General features: G+C 35.7%; 1 protein-coding gene across 3 annotated transcripts; it reads left to right on the forward strand.

Moving 5' to 3' along the window:
• Positions 1 to 39: 39 nt before the first annotated feature.
• Positions 40 to 14,468, forward strand: ldlrap1a (low density lipoprotein receptor adaptor protein 1a). 3 transcript variants are annotated; one of them, XM_058754576.1, is made up of 9 exons: positions 40 to 288; positions 6,762 to 6,904; positions 8,248 to 8,360; positions 8,885 to 8,999; positions 10,213 to 10,285; positions 10,996 to 11,091; positions 11,202 to 11,299; positions 11,433 to 11,467; positions 12,526 to 13,114. In XM_058754576.1, the coding sequence occupies exons 1-9, from the start codon at positions 204 to 206 to the stop codon at positions 12,797 to 12,799; spliced, it is 1,032 nt and encodes a 343-aa protein (XP_058610559.1). In that variant the 5' UTR covers positions 40 to 203; the 3' UTR covers positions 12,800 to 13,114. The 3 variants fall into 3 exon arrangements, with proteins under 3 accessions (XP_058610559.1, XP_058610557.1, XP_058610560.1); XM_058754574.1 differs by having other exon boundaries at positions 42 to 288; positions 11,199 to 11,299; positions 12,526 to 13,113; XM_058754577.1 differs by lacking the exon at positions 12,526 to 13,114 and adding an exon at positions 13,782 to 14,468 and having other exon boundaries at positions 51 to 288; positions 11,199 to 11,299.
• The last annotated feature ends 5,285 nt before the right edge of the window (positions 14,469 to 19,753 follow it).

The raw sequence follows: 19,753 nt of genomic DNA on the forward strand, positions 1-19,753 counted from the left end.
TTGCCATGGAAACAGAATCTTTGCGTCGCGTAACTCGAACGTCATTTTGATTGACAGATGAAACACCGCCCAGGAGACGCGGAGCCTCAAGTATTCCCACAGATGTCTGCATCGACACGGCGACAACAAAGTTGAGAGTGAGAAGACGTAGTTCATGGCCAACAGCAGCACCTGAAGACGCTTCTCCGCTTTGAAACCTCGCCATGGATGTGCTAAAATCAGCCAGAAGGGCTTTTATTCGCAGTCCCAGCCTGACCAAACAATCCTGGAGCTCAGGCAAACACCAAAGTGAGTATTTGTGTCAACGGCGAGACTTTTGACTCATATTGCGTGCTGTCGATGCGTTAGCATCTGAACTTGTCATGGTTGGTAATACACTCAAAAGATGAAGTTTTCCTAATAGTTATGAAGCTTTGTTAGTTTGTGGGTAATTATTTTTTTTTATTATTTTTTTTTTTTTAAATGGCTGTTTATAAAATTTTATAAATGTTCTCTGAAAATCTGTTTAATGAAATGCGTAGATGAGTATTTAAGTTACATCTATCGACGAGATTCACAACCTTCATACGAAACTACACGTTTTAGTGTTCATTAGTGGATGGCTGGGTCTCAAAACCTGTTGAGCTACCTAACTAGACAGCAGTAATGCTTAAAAACTTTTAGGTTTTGAGAAATTGCTTTGCTGTAACGTGTCACCAACACTTGCATGCTTTTCATTAGCCCTCAAAACCCCAGACATTTTATTTTAGCAAACCACTTTTGTTTTTAAGTGCGAATTTTGGGAGAGAAAAAAAGTTGCAAAATGTTTCCAGGGTTGCACAGTTTCACCACTGTAATAATGCACTATGCAAGTACATACTTTCTTGGTCCGGGAGGCTGGAATGTGAATATGTTCAGCTCTGACACTCTGTGAAGGTCCTGAGATATTTCTACACCTCACTGACCTCCTGTAATATATTCTGGAAAAGCACATGCAGAGGCCCACCGTGCAGTGGCTTTGACCTTTATAAATCTTCCAGAGAGATATCTGAAATTTCAGTATGTTCTGTATCTCTGAAGGCTCCTCTGACTCTCTTAAAAGTTTTAGTAGGATGCATCCAAAATATTTAGGAATATTTAGCTGTATAGTCTGACTTGTGTGAATAAAATAAAATGTTGCCCAACATGGCCCACTGTTGCTTTTAAAATCTAACTTTGTCTCAGATTTACACTACTGCATCGGCGCCAATAGACTTGTGGGCAAGTGCGCCGTCGTATAGCACCGTTGCGTTATTACTCGGATTGTCCCTCTCTCTCTCTCCCACATTTCTTCCTGTCTGCTCTACACTATCCTATCATAATAATAATAATAATAATAATAAAAAGATTTACACTACTGCTTTAGAATAAAAAAAAAATTAAGACATTTTATTTGATATAATTAATATTGCAAAAAAATTAATGTTAGTATATTTTTTTTTTAAAATGCTTTTCTTTTCGTGTATCAGCATCATTACTCCAGTATTCAGTGTCACATCACCCTTCAGAAGTCATTTTAATATGCTGATTTCAAGAAACATTTATTATTATTATTATCATCAATAATGTAGAAAACAGTTGTGCTGCTTAATATTTTTGTGTGAACCACAATGCATTTTTTTTTTTTTAAGGAAATTTCAAAAGAACCGCATTTATTACAAGTCTTCTGAAACCTTATAAATGTCACCTTTGATCAGTTTAATGCGACCATGTGGAATGAAAGTATTATATTTTTAAAACTTCACTTATAAATCACTTATAAAATACTAAACATTTGGGCAATTAAGGATTAAATGTATTATTACTATATATTTTTTTTCCCCTTAATTGTCCACGTTTAGTATTTTATAAGTGATAAGTTTTAAAACTGTAATTGAATTGCTTTAAACAATTGTTGCAGTTTTGCTACAGTGGGTCTTTGAGGGTTAATTGAAAAGAGACCTAATGAGAGGGATGAGAAGTTGCCTACAACGGTTTTGTGAAATAAACATGATGCAAAGCCAGCAGTGTGATTTTGTCGGCATCTGAAATCTGTTTCCTTCTCTTTGGCATCCATCCTGGACTAGTCTGCAAGTAGGTACTTGTTTGCTGGCAGTTTCCAAGCCATTCTAAAGCACATTTATTTCAACAAAGACTTCTTCAAAGTTGCAATGAACAAGCTCAGAGCAGAGATTTGAAAGCAGGTGAAGTGGGCTGGATTGGTCTTTACAAGGGCAACGTTTTTTCTTTAGTGGGATCAGAAAGTTTGCTGTGCATTTTCATTTCCCCTTTAATTCTGTCTCGACTCCACAAAAGCGGCTCTGTTTGTCGGCTGAGAGCTGCTTATCTGCATGACCTGGAATACAAGAAGTCTGCAAGTACACGGTTACGATTGTGTTCGTCATAATTCAGTCACAGTGAAGGCTAAGGCTTTGCCAAAATGGTAAAAGTTTCCAACATCAGCAAGCTACCAGTGTTTATAGGTTGTTCTCTCAACGGGTGAATGATGAAGAATAAGACACATTTGTGTGTTTAACATTCTTTTGTTGATCTACTGACCTACTTTTAGCTGCAATACAGACTTCAGCTCATTTCACTCCTTTTTTTATTTGACTGGATTGCAGTTGTTCATTTTGAGTGCTGGATTGTGTATGTTCTCTTTAAACTGGTGGGTCACGACTAGGGTTGGGTACCGTTCACATTTGAACCGGTATCGGTATCGGTACCGGTACCGGTACCTGAAATTCGGTACCGGTACCCAACGGTACCTTTTTTCGGTACTTTACTCTCTCTGTGTAATAACAAAAACATTTATTTCAGTGAAAAAATAAGTCCAAAACTCTCAATTTCAACATTTTTAACAATAGGGCCCTAGAATTTTTTTTTTCTTCCAGACATTTTTGGGTTTTATTTTTTCTGATAATCAAATGAAGACATTAAACATTTATTTATTTTTAATCATATGAAAATGAAACCATTTTATTTTTGGCAAACAAACAGAGGTTTACTGTTAAAATTAATACATGGTAGAAAAATTGTGTGAATATTCCTTTAAAAAAAGTTCTAATAATAATTGTATTTTTTTTCCACAATTAAGTTATTAATGTGGTTGTAATTATTTTTTTCATTTAATTGTTTTATTTAATTTTTTCAGTAAGTGGAATATATAAAGATGTACATTATACAGTACAAAAGTAATACAAGAGCAATATATTTCTGTTACGTGTTAAACCGCACTTTTATTTTGACAGGTTGCCGTGAAGTGTGTGTGTACAATATAATATGCTGGTTTTCTCAAATGTAATGGTAAAATTCTCATGAAGTGACTCTAACAGCCTGTAAGTTCATGTGTTCATGTTGTGAGATGCAGAGTTCACGTGTGCTTCAGTATTTGTGTAGTAAACGAAACCGCGTCTCCGCCATTCATACATACCGAGGATAACGGAACATGCAGGATTCATATTTAAACCGTCTTTTTGCGTTTTAATATTCGCATACACTAGTTCATATCGCGAATCGAATTAAGTGACAGACCTTCTTTTTTTCATCCAAAACTTGACAAATTGCGTGGCATTCCGCGCTATAGAGTAAATTCCGGTCTTATGAATGGACTCCGTATCCTGTCCGCGTCTTCTCGGAAACCATGACCCTAGAAATTTAAGCACACGTCAGAACATTTCGGTTTGCCCTGTGTGTTGTGTTTTAAAGAGTTGTAGTGGTGACATCATCTCTCTCTCTCTCTCTCTCTCTCTCTCTCTCTCTGTCTCTCTCGTAAGCGCCCAAATGCGTTCTCAGGTACCGAAATGTGGTACCGAATGATTTGGTGTGAATCGATACTCGGTAGTACCGACGCAATTCGGTCGGTACCCTTAAAAGTACCGAGTTCGGTACCCAACCCTAGTCACGACCCAAAAAATGGGTGGCAGGTCTGTTCTGACAGGGTCACTGTTGAGCCGTAAAAAAAACAGGCTCAGTGACAAGAAGTGTCCATGCTAAATAAAAGAAGCAATTTAGTTTAAATCACATGTTTTAGAATTATAATCTTTTTCATGTTGTTTTAAAAACCTTAAAGACATAAATAAATAAATATAAATATATATATATATATATATATATATATATATATATATATATTAGTATTAATATTTGTATTAATATAATTATTTACAGTTAGGAAAGCAAAATATTATACATAAAATATAAGTAAAAATAAAAAGATTTTTCTTACTTTGAGTGTACACATCATTATCATTATTTTTCAAAAAAGTTTTTAAATATATTTTTCATATATATGGTTACGCTGCATAACTTTGATTTGGTTGATGAAAGTTTTTTCAGATATTAATGATTACAATTTCTTAACTGATGCAAATGTGAATCTTAATGTATTTTCAATTAATTTAAATGAAAAAAAGTTATTGACCCAAAACTAAATGCATATTCAAAAATGAACACAAGTGACTTTCTTGTGCACAGATGGCAAAATGAATAGGCTTATCAACTTTTAAACGGGAGGTTTGATAACAATTCACCTTGTTATAGCTCATAATTACTTTCCTTCCTCTTGGAAGCATCTCATTCAGCTATCTCCTATGATCACTTCTCATCAGAATGATCAGAAATGTCCTTCTTGCTGCTCCAAAGTCATGTGCCTGAACAGAGAAAGTGCATAGCTTGCAGCAAACATGGCTGCATTGTAATGAAGAGAGAGTTTTTATGGTGTTTTATAGTGGTGAGATTTATTGCTGTGCCTCTGGATCTTTGGTGTGTCGGTGCCCTGCACATACTAAAGAGTGCAGCAGTCTGACGCAGAGAGCCAGGGAGACGTCCAGCAGCAGCTGTTGAGCTTTTTCCAGCCAGTCCATTTGATAAAAGCATTCGATATTCACCTCTCATGTTTCATGAGGAGCTGTGTGGAAGTAGAAGCACTAGTAGCTCTAGTTTCCCCCAAAGAAATTATTATTATAATTTAGTAGTTGTTTATAATTCACACACAAATCTCTCATATCAAGGTTCTCATTAACATGTTACCATCGCTTGCGTCATCTACTTTTATCTGCATTTTTCTCGAAGCAAGAATGACTTTCCTGTTTCCGAGAGTGCTGTTTATTTTTCCATTTTGAAAAATAAACAAAAGGACACTTTTTTTTTTTTTTTTTCCTCTCTATCTGGCCAAGATTGAAATAACTCCCAACCTTACCATGACCTCAGAAAAAGAAAATCACCATTTTGCACTATAATCATATCTGGCCCAACAGCCAGTTGAGTTTCTGATTTTGGAGCTTGAAGGCAGGCGGTGGTTGGGGTTACTCCACCCTTGGATGGTTCTTCAGGGACATGGTTAAGACAAAGTAGTGATTCCCCCCCCCCCTGTGATTAAGGGCCCTTGGGTGTGTCACTAATCAGTATGTCAGTAGGGCTGTATTATTACGCCCTTTTCCATCTCTGCGTGTCTGTGAATTACCCTAGTTTCATGCTGGGGTTGTAGAGCATCATCAATAATTTCAGCATGATATGTTATTTCAGGAGCTGTGGGAAAAGTAATGATATAGAGACCCTGCAGCTTCCTAAAGTGATTTAAGGACACAAGAAGTCACTCAAAAGCATTTCAGTTTCTTTGTAATGATTTGATCATCTTTGGCATGGCTGGTTTTGTTTATGCCACATTAGAGCTGTGAATTTTGACATTTTTCAGTCAGCTTTGTTTTCTGTTGGCTGTGCGCAAAAATCAACAATCTCTTTCTGAGACAATGATTCACTGTTTCCTGTGATTATGATTCCTGTAAATATGTATGATTCATTGAACAGGTGGTACAGTAGCTTTAATGGTTGAGCGTTTGAGAGGTTTCTGGGATTCTAGCAGATCAGTGGCTTGTATTATTCACTATAGCTGTTTAACACATCTGACTAAATGGAAAAATGTCTTGTCTGTTTTGGATTGGTTCATTTGTGTTGTAATTCCCAGAATTGGTCTGTGGGGATTTTCTGAATTTTAAATGTTATAGCTCCACTGCCAAACGGAAATAACGAGAGCGTTTATTTGTGTGCATCATAGTTAATGGATAGCTGAAACAGCTTAATGTGTTGTAATCAGATTGGGAAATTATGCAGATTGTGAAGGCAGAAGTGTTGGAGGTTTTCTAATCACATTTACATTTTATATAATTGACACGTTCCTGGCATTAACTTTACAAGTAATAATTTCTCAGAACTGTTAACTGAGTATTCAAAACACATGCTAATACAATACATATGTGTTAATAGTCAACCTAACCAAATTATTCTCCCCCCAAAGATGTGCAGTAGGGGTTTAAGCAAGACTTTTATATTTTCAGATGTTTTTAGTGAAGATGAGCTGAGAAAACGCACTTCAGGATAGAAATTGAGAAAAACAAAAAACAAACAAAAAAAAACACACTGGTTCAAGAAAGACACATTTAACTTCATTGAACTTTTTCATCTCTTAGAGCTGTTCCAGTCCTTTTTCGAGTCAGCCTTGGAAATAAGGATGTACAGAGGCATCCAAAATGTTTTTGGCCTGGAATATTTGAGTCTTTAGAGCAAAGGTTGATTCCAACAAATATTTGCTCATGCAGTGAGCAGTGATTGTTTTTTTTCCTTCAATATTTCATAACTCTTCATGACCTTCATGACTCTGTTTGTCTGTGCTGACTTGGTTTAACCCACATGTGTGAATGTTTTTGTAGCTGTTTAGTGTTGCCTCAAACTCTTCACTCTGTTCGTCTTTTCTCCCCTTGCTCCAGAGCTCCCTGAGAACTGGACTGACACGAGAGAGACTCTTCTGGAGGGAATGACCTTTAACCTTCGGCATCTGGGCATGACTCTGGTGGACCAACCCAAAGGCGAGGAGCTCTCAGCCGCTGCTGTCAAGAGGATTGTTGCCACGGTGAGTTCTGTCATTTGACATATAGCTCAGATTAGGGCTGGGCGATAAAACGATAACAATAATTATCACAATATAATTGCCCTTGATGAAACGATAACACGAGTTTGATAAATGTTCAATATAAAGTTTATGTACCAAAAGTGGAACGAAACAGCACGGCTCATTTGAAAATTTAAAATTTGAAAATTCAAACAGCAGTGCAGCGTGAGCTCACTAGAGCAGATGCATTTATTTCCTGATAAATCTCGGGCACTTGAGCACTAAACAGCACTGAGATCCAGTGTGAAGCGCATTAATTCAGCGAAGAACACAAATGACTGATTTAATGAATAATTTAAGCTAGTTTTACGACAGCACTGAGAACACTGTGCACAACGATACAGTCAGAAAGCTTTTCAATCTACAAATCGCCATCACTTACCATGAATTTACTGTAGTAACACTAACTGCACCTTGGTTTATTGTATTATCAAAGTATTAAAGGAATAATGAAATATAACTAGCATTTTTTGCAATTTAAGCTATAGTGTTTGTGCATTTTTATTTAATGTATTTACACTACTGTTTTTCATACAAATACCTAGAAACCATGTATTTACATTTTTTTTTTACCATGATATTGAGGTGATATGTTTGGTTTTAAGTGTGGTTATCATGATCTTCTAAATGTATGCTACTATGGAAGACCAGTGGTCAATTTTTATGAAACTCAAACAGAATAATGAAATTTCACAATATAAAAACAATGTTACTGTTTTTTTTTATGTTTTTTTTTATATTGATTTAAATTCATGCAAACCTGTTTCATGATCTGAAACGATATCACTCATTAGAATCTTAATATCTTAAGATATTTAAGGAAAATTATTGAAAGTCTAAAGAATTCAAATATGTGAAGTGTTTGTCATGTTCTGACCATAAAGAGTAGTTTTTAAACCACAATTTAACGGTCTGGTTTCTACAACTTTGACTTGGGAGTAAAAATCAGCATTTAATCTTGAAATAAATGAAACTTGTGAAATTTATCGTGATATTGTGAATTTACTGTGGTAATTTTTTTTTTGGCCGCATTTCCCAGCCCTACCTTGGATATGAAGATATAAGAATATACAAAGATTATATAGTGAGACCCCTAAAAACACCCTATTATTAACAACGCAATAAATCACACAGAACACCTTAGAAAACTCATAACCCTTAAAGTAAACACAGAATATCCTAGAATCAAGAACCAAGTTCTGCATGGACAAGCACTACTATGAAAATCAGTTGACAACGTACAAGCAACAATATTAAAATCTTTAATTCATTTGTTTTTGTTCTTTGTTTTGTTAATTTGTTAGGCCAAAGCCAGCGGGAAGAAACTGCCTAAAGTGGCCCTGAAAGTGTCTCCTCAGGGAATCGTCCTGTGTGACAGTGTGTCCAACCAGCTGATTGAGAACATTTCCATATACAGGTGAACTCCACACACGATTTCTCTCACGTTCACCTGCCTGTTAAACATTCACACGCTGTACCACGCAAACACATTAGACAATGAAAAGTAATGGTCTCTGTAGGCTTCCTCTTCTGAGAAGTGAGTGTGTCTGACCTACAGAAGAGATGATTTATCCTTCCATCCAGTGTTTTACCACACACACACACACACACACACACTCACCTCTGAGTTTCTCACTAGGGACATGTGAAATACAGCATGCTGCAGGAGACCAGCAGTAGTTCCAATGAATCTCATCTGCACAGTTGGATGTGCTTCAGCTGAGCTTACTATCCACACACTCACTTCCTATATTTGTTTAAAGAAAAACAGCAGCCGTCAGTTCTTCAATGTGTAACAGCAGTACAAAAACAGTCCTTGAAGATCCAGCGCAGACAGCTGTGTCTGCTCCATATCCATATCTCTGCAAAACATAATTTTTATTTACTCAAAACTGACTGCAAGTCCTTAACTCTGGTCTGTTTTGTGACCCTTTCCCCCAGGATATCATACTGCACAGCTGACAAGATGCATGACAAAGTGTTTGCTTTCATCACCCAGAACCAGCAGAATGAGACGCTGGAGTGCCACGCATTCCTATGTGCCAAACGGAAAGTGGTGAGTTTTTGATGCTTTCCTTATGAAAGCTGTGAATCCTCAGTCATCACAAAGACTTCTGACTGGAACAAAAGCAGTCAAACAAAGCATGAAGAAGGGGGACAGTTTTTTCCAGAATAGCTGACTAGCTCACTTTGTGTCTGTTGAAGGACAGGCTGTTCTTCAAAGCATTCACTTCACCATCCCAAAACATGCCTGTTTAAGTCTAGATGCTGAGGGTTAGATGCAAAAGCTTTCCTAGTGAGCCGCCTACCTAGGCATCATTTGAAGGCACCATATGCGCACTACTGAAACAAAGGCTGATCAGGAAACTGAGTGAATTCAGAGATTTATTGTATTTATTGCAATGTATTTTTGCTTTTTGAAATACTGTGTTGCTAGCTTAGCAACATGCTAACGTAAAACTATTCAAATCTATTGTGAGGATGTTTGCTTTTGCGGTTGTTTCAGATGGGATTTTTATAGACGTAAGGCAGCTCTCTAAGTTTCACATATAATTTATAATGTAATAAATATAAAATATATTACCTTTTTAAATTTACATTACTTACTTGGCTCCAATAGTTACAATAATGTGTTTTATGCTCACTAGGTTTCAGAACAGAGCTTTTGTTTTATAGATGATATATTCAATATAATTCATAATATAATAAATTGAAATATATAAAAATACTATTTCATATTTTCAATATAATAAATAAAATCTCTTATCAACCATTTATTTATGTCTGTCTGCCTCTATCTGTCTGTATCCAATAGTTACCATAAAGACTTTTATGTTGTTATTTATGCCAGAGATGCTAAAATTGTGGCATACATGCTGCCCGTAGCACACAGAACATTCCCATGTGGTACAGTGCAACTGGAAGTGTGAAATACTTTACAATAAACAAATATAGGCCTATGTATTTTATTATATATATATATATATATATATATATATATATATGTGTGTGTGTGTATTTATTAATTATTATTACAGCTTTGTGTGAAATTCGGACTACTTCTGTGCATTTTGGTTTGATTTGTTTAGCTATAGTGGTCTAAAAAGTTTGTAAACCACTGAAGACTGCTGTTGAAGATGGTTAAAAAGATTAAAAAGATGCGTATATGTTGTATTTGCATGTTGTTCTTGAGTGTATAATGTACAGACGCTACAGTCCTCCTCCTTCCTGTCTGACTGACTCGCTCTTGTTCTGTTGTGTTCTCTCAGGCCCAGGCAGTCACACTCACGGTGGCTCAGGCCTTCAGAGTGGCCTTCGAGTTCTGGGAGGTTGCCAAAGAAGGTACAGAGTGTCATATCTCTCCACAGAACAATGTGGAGGTTGTATATAACTGCAGAGGATCATACTCCACAAGTGGAAGATAATTTGTCACTTTGTTTTGAAGAATATGCTTGCCTGATAGGGTCTTTGAGGGCACTGAGGCTGTCGTGATTGATTATGGCAGGCGGGCCATTGCTCTGTTACCTTTTCGTGTTATAGAAAAGATGGACACACAAAATGATTTTATTTTTAGATTTGGTGAGCCAGTTAATGCATCACAAAAAAATTCCTTGTATCAAAAAAATCCTAAAATTATGTGACCAGAATACAACATAATGTTAATACTTAAAGGAATTAAAAATGTCCGAAATTAACATCTACTCACCAAGTGAATGGGTGCCATCAGAATGAGAGTCCAAACAGCTGATAAAAACATCACAGTAACCCGCGCCAATCCAGTCCATCAGTTAACATCTTAGTGAAGTGAAAAGCTGTATGTGTTTGTAAGAAATAAATGGATTATTGCAATGTTATTAATTTAATTGATTGACTGGATTACGTGTAGATTATCGTGATGTTTTTATGAGCTCTTTGAACTCTCATTCTGAGCAATTGATGTTTTCACTTTGGGATTAACTTTTTGTTTAGTGTTCAGTATATAAATAAGTATATATTTCTGTTCTACTTTATGGTACAGCATGAATTTAATTCATGTGGTGTTCTACTTTCAGAGAGAGACAATCGTGTGAAATGGGATTCAGCTGGAGAGACGTCCAACAGTTCACAGTCGGAGAGATCGGTCAGCCTTAACAGCCTTAAAGTAGGAGGTACAAACTCCTTAAACTCGCTGTGCCTTCTATTCTATTCTTTGTGTGTGTGTGAGTGATCTATCCCTTTAGCACTTTGATATTAATGGGCTGTGTATCTATTCTAGCAGTAGCTACAGAGAACCTGTTGGACATTGATGATTACTCATCTGCTGTGGAAAATGTGGACAATCCTACCGAGCCCAACAACAACAGCACCACCCTATGGGTAAGATCTTGTCCTTGTACACTGGCTTTTCTCTTAAATAAGACTCTCAGGGAGGATTCTACATCAGTGATTGCTGACCATTAACTTTGCTCGTCTTGTTACAATTCAACTACCATTTTGTTCCTCTTTTCAGGAGATGGATGATGGTCTGGAAGAGGCTTTTTCAAGGTATGAGGCACCCAAAGCTGTTCTTATCTCCTCTCTCAAGCTTCTGTCTCGTCTAAATCTCCTTTCTATCTCTCTTCAATGAGGGACAGGAAGGGCAAATCCTTGAGAAGTGAGCTGCATGTTAAAAAAACATGCTGATAACCTCTCGCACATCAAGACGATCTCAGACTACAATCTTTCTGTTTGTTCTCAAAGATTGTTGGAACCATTTTAAATATTTCTTTTAGTTTGTTCCGCATGCTTCTTGGCCTTAGATTAATCATCCGGAGCAATTGAGCAAAGGCACTTTTCCCATACTAAGGTCTCATGAGACAGTTTTCTGATTTTATTTGTTTATTCTCCACAGAACCAAGCTAGAGCTTTACTTAACAATAGTTTGCAGGGCAAATTATACCCTGACAAACTATTGTTGAGTTGGCCTTCAATGATTTATTTTTGATGGCATAAAGATGAAAAACCTGACCTGAATATTTGTGCTTTATGAGTACAAATGTTTTCAATTGTATTTGATTAAATCCACCAAACAAGCTGAACATGGAATGCTTGGAAATGTTTCCTCAACAAGCTTCTTATTTATTTTTTTCTTTCCTGTCAACTGCTGTTTTTATCTGCTTTTTGTTAGACTTATAATGGTTGCAATAAATAATTAATACTGTAAATAAGAAAATAAAATGTGAATAATAATAATAATAATAAATAGATTAAAACTGGGCCAAAGAAATCTAACTACTTTTTATTTACTGGATGTAGTTTGTTACTTATTTGGTCACTTATTACTTAATATATCTTTTATATAAGTCTTGCATCAGAGGAGCCATGTGTTGTCTGGATATTTATCAGATTAATTGAAGATGGGTGCAGCCTTATTGAGCAGCAACATCTCCATCTGCGCTGAAGCAGCTAATACTGCATTTAACCTTTCATGCCTACTGGAAGATTAATATAAAAAACTGGCTGTTTCATGCATTATCACTTGTTTTAAAATAGAACTGTTTCTTAAAGGGGTACAGAGAAGCATCCTGCGGCCCTTGATTGTTGTGCTCTCTCTTTGTTCCTAGCTGCAGTTTGGATAGCTATGAGTACTCTCCAGGTAACAAGTACAGGTTCAGTCCTGTACCAATCCAACCCGAGCTCAACTTCCACCCGCTCCATACCCAAATCTGTGTTCCGTTTATATACTGTCTGTCAATCTGTAACATCATTCCCCTCCCCTGTTGTCTTCCAGAACCCTGCCAACTTTCACTGATCAACCCAACCAAATTAGCATCCTGGGCTGTTACTGACCCAACATACAGATCTAATTGTGAATTAGATGGCAGGGTTCTGCAATGATCCATATTTAAATACAATGTGGTTTGTTTACAATATCCCGTCATTCTCAGTCTAGCCAGTTTGTATGTTATTCGTGTTTTCATCCTGTTTTTGTTTTTTATCCCTGAACATAACACTTAGTTAAAAGTGTAATACAATTACATTGATGTACTGCATGCCTTCTAATCTTACAAATAAAACCATACCAGTTATTAGCATAGTAAATAACCAACCAAATGTGGCTTTTCAAGGAATAGTTCACCCACAAAAATGAAAATTTGTTGAAAACGTACTCACCCTCAGGCCATCCAAGATGTAGTGGAGTTTGTTTCTTCATCAAAACCGATCTGTAGAAATGTAGCATTACATCACTTGCTTACCTCTGCAGTGAATGGGTGCCATCAGAATGAGAGTCCAAACAGCTAAATATTAATCCACACAACTCAAGTCTAACTATTAACATCTTGTGAAGTGAACAACTGTCTGTTTGAAATAAATTCATCAAGATGTTTGTAACTTTAAACAAGTTCTCTATCCATAATATTGCTCTGTCCATAATTGAAAACATATACATACAATAATGGATTGACTGGAGTCGTGTGGATTACTGTGATGTGTTTACCAGTTGTTTGGACTCTCATTCTGACGGCACCCATTCACTGCAGAGGATCCATTGGTGAGCAAGTGATGTAATGCTACATTTCTCCAAATCTGTTCCGATAAAGAAACAAACTCATCTTCGAAAGCCTGAAGGTGAATACATTTTCTGGAAATTTACATTTTTGGGGTGAAATATTCCTTTAATGAAACCTTTAGAGCCATATGGGCAATTCCAGCTTTACAAATGTGACGAAAAACAGAGGATTTATACTTCATTTATATTTTTCCGTGGTTTGGTTAACATTTTAATGGAATTACCCATATGTTAATCAAACCTGTACGTCTGCATCACTGAAGAGTTTCAGCTTTTTCAGTTGACATTCTTCTGTTTCTTTCCCCGTAGACTCGCTGAGTCTCGTACTAACCCCCAGGTCCTGGACATTGGGGTGACGCCTCAGGACTGGAACTCTGAGACCGATTGGGACAAGACCAATGGAAACGCACCAAATGCCGAAGAGCTCTTCAGTCTCTGAGCACAGATAGGTTTGTGGGAGGAAGTAGATCCGGGAACCTCATGCAGGAATCTGCTGTCAGTCGAGAGGGCCATGCACTGGTCCTTCTCGTCCCGATCATCTGGTCCATTACACCAAAGCAATAGCAGATGAGTCTATTTTGCAACAAAAAAAACTATACCATACCTGAGTTGACATGCTTTATTTTTATCAATCAAATTGTATACAGAATAATGTATGTAACCAGAGTCAGTATTGTTTCATGTATGTTTATCATATGAAATGTAACATTGTGTATATTCAGGAGCACTGTAGAGTTACTTTAAGGTCTAACCCTGTAGTTTGCTGCTTTGAGATTCATTTATCACCACAATGCTCTTCATTAACGATAACATGGAAACCAGTGTTAAATTGTACAGCTTATCTTTAGCGTCTTGTGAGGCCTGTGAATCATATTTCAGTATTTACATATGTTATTTTTTATTTAATCCAGACTGTATGATTGTTATAACACCCAAAGGGGGCATTTAATATTTCTCTAAAAAATCTAATAAAAGTGTTGATATTATCGAAGAATTTATCCCTTTTTTTGTGTATGTGTCTCTGTATTTCATTATACAGTATTCCATGATAGTATTATTATTATTATTCCTTGATATTTCGTTAACTGTTATATTTTATTTTAAAATTATATTGTATTCATCTATCTTTTGTAGGGTTGTTGGGATTCTGGAGAATGTATCTCTGGCAGATATTATTACATTACATTAATATTTAGCTTTAATAACTTAATTATTCATGCATATTTGTCATTTTCAAAATTAATTTCTCACATTGCTACATCCATTTAATTCAATCAAAAAGATACTAAAAATTTTTATATTAAATATAAATTAAAAAAAATTTGTCGCATTTAAAAATGTTAAATAAAATTTGTGTACATCCTATAACTATATTCTTTATCCTATAACAGGACACATTGTTTTGATTTTTATTGTTTTTTAATCGTTTTTAGTCACCAGGAGAGGGCAGCATTGCCTTCTATATTTCTCTGGCTCTTCATCTCCATTTTAGTTTTTTGTGTCAAACGGTGTTTTTGTGCACGAGGTGGATTTTTCACTTTTTCTATATTCCTCCCAGATGGCACAAAATGCACTTGACACATGTAGAGCAGCTGCAGCATATTCTATTTGAAATACCACAGGAGAGATTGTTCTTTAGTTTATTGAAGCACGCATTCAGCATGAGAAATCCCTGTACTCCTCACGTATGACAGTTATTGTGTCCATGGATGGTGATGTATTGGCAAGAGGACCCTATACTTTGCCTGAAAACCTCAGACCTATAAATCAAATACCAAGCAGTACTTATTGAGAGCTCACTTTGACAATGCAATACAGATTCTATATAATAGTGTTTTCCTGTAACCCAAAGACAGCTTTCCTTAAAGGGATAGTTCACCCAAAAATGAAAGTTCTGTTATTAATTACTCACCCTCATGTCATTCCAAACCTGTAAGACATTTGTGCATCTTCCGAACACAAATTAGGATATTCTGGATGAAATCCGAGAGATTTCTGACGCTTCAAAGACAGCAACACAACTGACATGTTCAAGGCCCAGAAATGGAGTAAGGGAAATCATTAAAATAGTCCATGTGGCATCAGTGGTTCAACCGTAATGTTTGAAGCTATGAGAATACTTTTTGTGCACAAAGAAAACAAAAATAACGACTTTATTCAACGATTTCTTCTCTTCCGTGTCAGTTTTTGACGCACATTCGTGGACTATTTTAATGATGTCCTAACGACATTTCTGGGCCTTGAATGTGTCAGTTGCGTTGCTGTCTGTGCAGGGTCAGAAAGCTCTCGGATTTCATCAAAAATATCTTAATTTGTGTTCTGAAGATGAACGAAGGTCTTCTGGGTTTGGAATGACATGAGGGTGAATAATTCATAACAGAATTTTCATTTTTGGGTGAACTATCCCTTTAAGTACATGTGATTTTGTTTGTCAACATGGACTAACTTGACCTTTGTGTTCCTATAAAAATGGACGTTTTTCCTGTACCTTTTGCCTCTGCTTATAGAATGGAACCCAAGGGGTTGACTTGTGTGTGGTTGTGTGTGTACATGTGTGGAGTCAGGTGTGCATGTGGGTTGAAGCGTATGACGCAAAGTGCTCAAGAGAATCCTTGACGCACACACACGCGCGCACACACACTCAAACATAAACGTGTCTAAAAACGTGTGGGAGGCTCAGAGCTTCAGAAACGCGGCTCTCCTCTTGTTCTCCCCTCACGCAATCCATATCCTCTCGCTTGAGGACTTTCCCTCAAACTTCATTTGCATTCGTTCTGTAACATACACCTCCAAATTGTGTGAAAAGTTATATTTCCTTTTCTGTCTCTCGTCTATATATAGGTGAATTGTGGGTGAAATGCCATCGATTTTGCCAAGGTCTCTAGTTCAGAACCGATGAAGCTTACGCTTTACAGCCAGTAAAAATAGATTAAACCTAAAGGGCAGAAAGTCCGGAGCGCATAGGCATCTGTATTCACAGGGCCGCTGTCTGTGAGTGGCTGATGGGATTTTGCTTACACTTTAAACACACCAAGGTTGAACAAGATAGATGGGTTTGATCACAGAGAGTCGGTCGAGAATCTGCGGCCCATTACTTTTTACTTTATTTTTGACTTCAGAAGCCATCTTCTATAATTCACTGCTCAGCTGCTGTGTAATTTTGATATAACAGCCATCCTTTGTGTATGTTTGACCCAGATGAATAGTTCCGATCTGAAAAGTTCCTGCTGAATGTCTTTATGCCGAACGTGTGATATTTCTTACCGTTCAGCTAGTTTTAAGTCGTGCTGTATTATATGGAGTGCATAGCCGATTTGTTTAAATTACTGTTTAAAAAAGTTTTTTTAAACAGTCAGTGAAGTGTTATTTCTTCATTTGTCAGTGATGGCTTAAATACATCCTGTCAACTTCTTTTTTACTGAAGAAACAGTTTGGAGGAAGTCCATAATTAAACCCTCATGATTTGATGAGACAGACAATGTTTTATTGGTATTGTAACCTCAAACAAAATGCACAATGTGGTTCCAAAAAGTATTTGGATGCTTAATTTATGAATGCCAAACTGATAACAAACCGAGTGGCATGCACTCACTAAAAATGACCCAGTTATGCGGACCAGTTGATTAAAAGTAGTTAGAAAACGATCAAAGTGATTTTTTTTGTCATCTAATGCAGAGATATCCGTACATTGTAGTAATTACAGTCCATTGTTCTAGAAGAGTATGTTCACCTATAGTCCATTTCTGATGAAGAGGCCGTGTAAGTGCTGGTTTGAGGCCTGCTGACTGAAGATTTGCTTGCTGTTTTAGGTCAGTGCTGTGTGCCGTCACTGGAAATCTTGCGTTTACTTTGTATGAGTCTTATACATCTATTTTTATCTTTGTTAAACTTAAACATTTGGTTTTCTGAGATGTATCCCACGCTGTTGCAAATTCTGCTGATTTGTCAATTAGACCGTGTTCTTTAGCTGATTAACATTGATTCGGTTTTGCTAAAACTACACACAAAAAAAAAAGGTCTTGAAAGCAGGCAAGAATGTGCTGGAAACCTCAAACCAATAGTGCTTTGCCTCATATGGCATAGCAAATCGTGTTTATAAATTTATGGATGTTGATTATAGCTGAATAATTCATTTGCAGCTTGTTGCAAATGTTCTCTCTGTAAAGAAATAGAGAGAGAAATTTATAGATTTTTTGTCTTAATATGTTATTTATTTTTGTCTCAAAATATCTTTTTTATTTCTTACATTTTTTTTTAAATATTATGTAATATTTTTTGAAGACTTTTTTTAAGAACTTATAATGTTACAATATATTTTTATTTTTCTCTGTGGGGGGAAATGTAAAGAAAATAAAATGTTATTAAATGATAAATATAAAAAATATGCCTGTATTAAGAAAATATAAATGCTTTGCTAAAAATAAAAAATATATAAACCTAAAATATTTTGTAAGGAAAAATGTACATTTTGTGAAGGAAAAATGTACATTTTGTGAAGGAAAAATGTATTTTATGTATTTTTTTTCTTCACAAAATTTCCATTTACCTGTTTCAAGAATATATAAAATTGCTTTGCTAAAAATGAAATGATAACTCTGAAAATTCAATTGGAAATTATTTTAAGAAAAAATCTACAGAAAACATAACTGATTAAAAATCTAAATATTTCTAGGAAATGTAGAAATACATTGCTAAAAATGTAACTTGAAAATTATTTTTTTTGCTTTTACATTTTTTGTCTTCAAATGAAAAAAAAAAGTACAGAAAAATAATTTTAATCAAAAAATATACGTTACTTCTAGGTAAGAATAAAATAAATAAAATAAAATCCTTACTTTGTAGCCAACAAGTAACCACCTTTTTACTAAACATATGACAAATAATACATTCTATAAAGTGGAGGGAGATTATACGGTAATTTCTACAAAATACAGTAATGGGCTTCTAGAGAAAAAAATAATAAAAAATCAGACACTAGCTTGAAAATACATGATCCTTTATTTTTTGTGGTTGTACATAATTAGACATTTATCTATTTTATGCCCATATAAATTGTATAATTCTGTGTAGAATAGCAGAAACATGCTAGCCCTCATGAAGCATTGTTCAAGAACAACAGTTAACATAGACTCAATGGATTACATAAAACATTCCTTCTGTTTTGAAATCCATGCGTTATAGTAAATATGTGGAACGAATGTTATCGTCACGTTAGTTATGCACCACTCTGACTCCAGCCGTCACGTCTACTGAGTTCATCTCGCTCATTTGGGTTCTTTAAGGCATGATCTCTCTGCTTTGCCTTCAGTCCACTCTTAAAAATAAAGGTGCTTCACGATGCCATAGAAGAACCTTTTTGTTTAAATGGTTCCATAAAGAACCTCTAACATCTGAAGAACCTTTCTGTTTCACAAAAGGTCCTTTGTGGCGAAAGTAGGTTCTTCAGATTATACAAAGTTAAGGAAGAGATGGTTCTTTAAAGAACCTTTGACTGAATGGTTCTTTGTGGAACCAAAAATGGTTCTTCTATGGCATCGCTTGAAGAACCTTTTGAAGCACCTTTATTTTTAAGAGGATGCTTTACTGGAAATGCTAAGTTGCCACAACACAGAACTATGTACAAGAAATGCTAATTTGAAACACTCTTAATGTAGCATAATCTTAACCTGACGCCTTATTTTAAGTTATGGTGTGAACTGAGTGAAAGGATGATTTCACACAGACTGTCAATACACATGTCCATACACAGGCCAATGCATTGATTCACAGAAGCTTAACATAAGCATACACATACTCTATCACTGTACGCAAGGCTGTTTGGTCCTCATCATGACAGGCTGATAGAAATAGTAACGTGGGGCCTATTTTTGTTTCTGATTTTAAACAGGGACTGAACCTTTTATGATGAACTATTTATTCTCAGTCTTCAAAGACGCTTGTGATGCTTCAAATATAACTTAGAGATTGTTCATCCAAAGATTAAAATTATGGCTTCCGTTCTTATGCAAAACACAAAAGATGTTTTTGAACTGTTTTTGTCCATACAGTGAAATAATTATTTCTTATTATCATTGAAAACAGTTGTGCTGCGTAATATATTTGTGGAAACCTTTTTTTATTTATTTATTTATTTTTTATGAATTTAAAGTTCAAAAGAACAGAAATCTTAAATTTGTCACTTTTGATAAATTTAATTCATCCAGATTGTTTAGTAATTTAAATATTTGTATTTAAAGGCAGTATAAAATACTACCATTATGCATTAATATTTTATACTTTTT

This window comes from Onychostoma macrolepis, chromosome 19, assembly GCF_012432095.1.
Source record: "Onychostoma macrolepis isolate SWU-2019 chromosome 19, ASM1243209v1, whole genome shotgun sequence".
NCBI classification, from domain to species: Eukaryota; Metazoa; Chordata; class Actinopteri; order Cypriniformes; family Cyprinidae; genus Onychostoma; species Onychostoma macrolepis.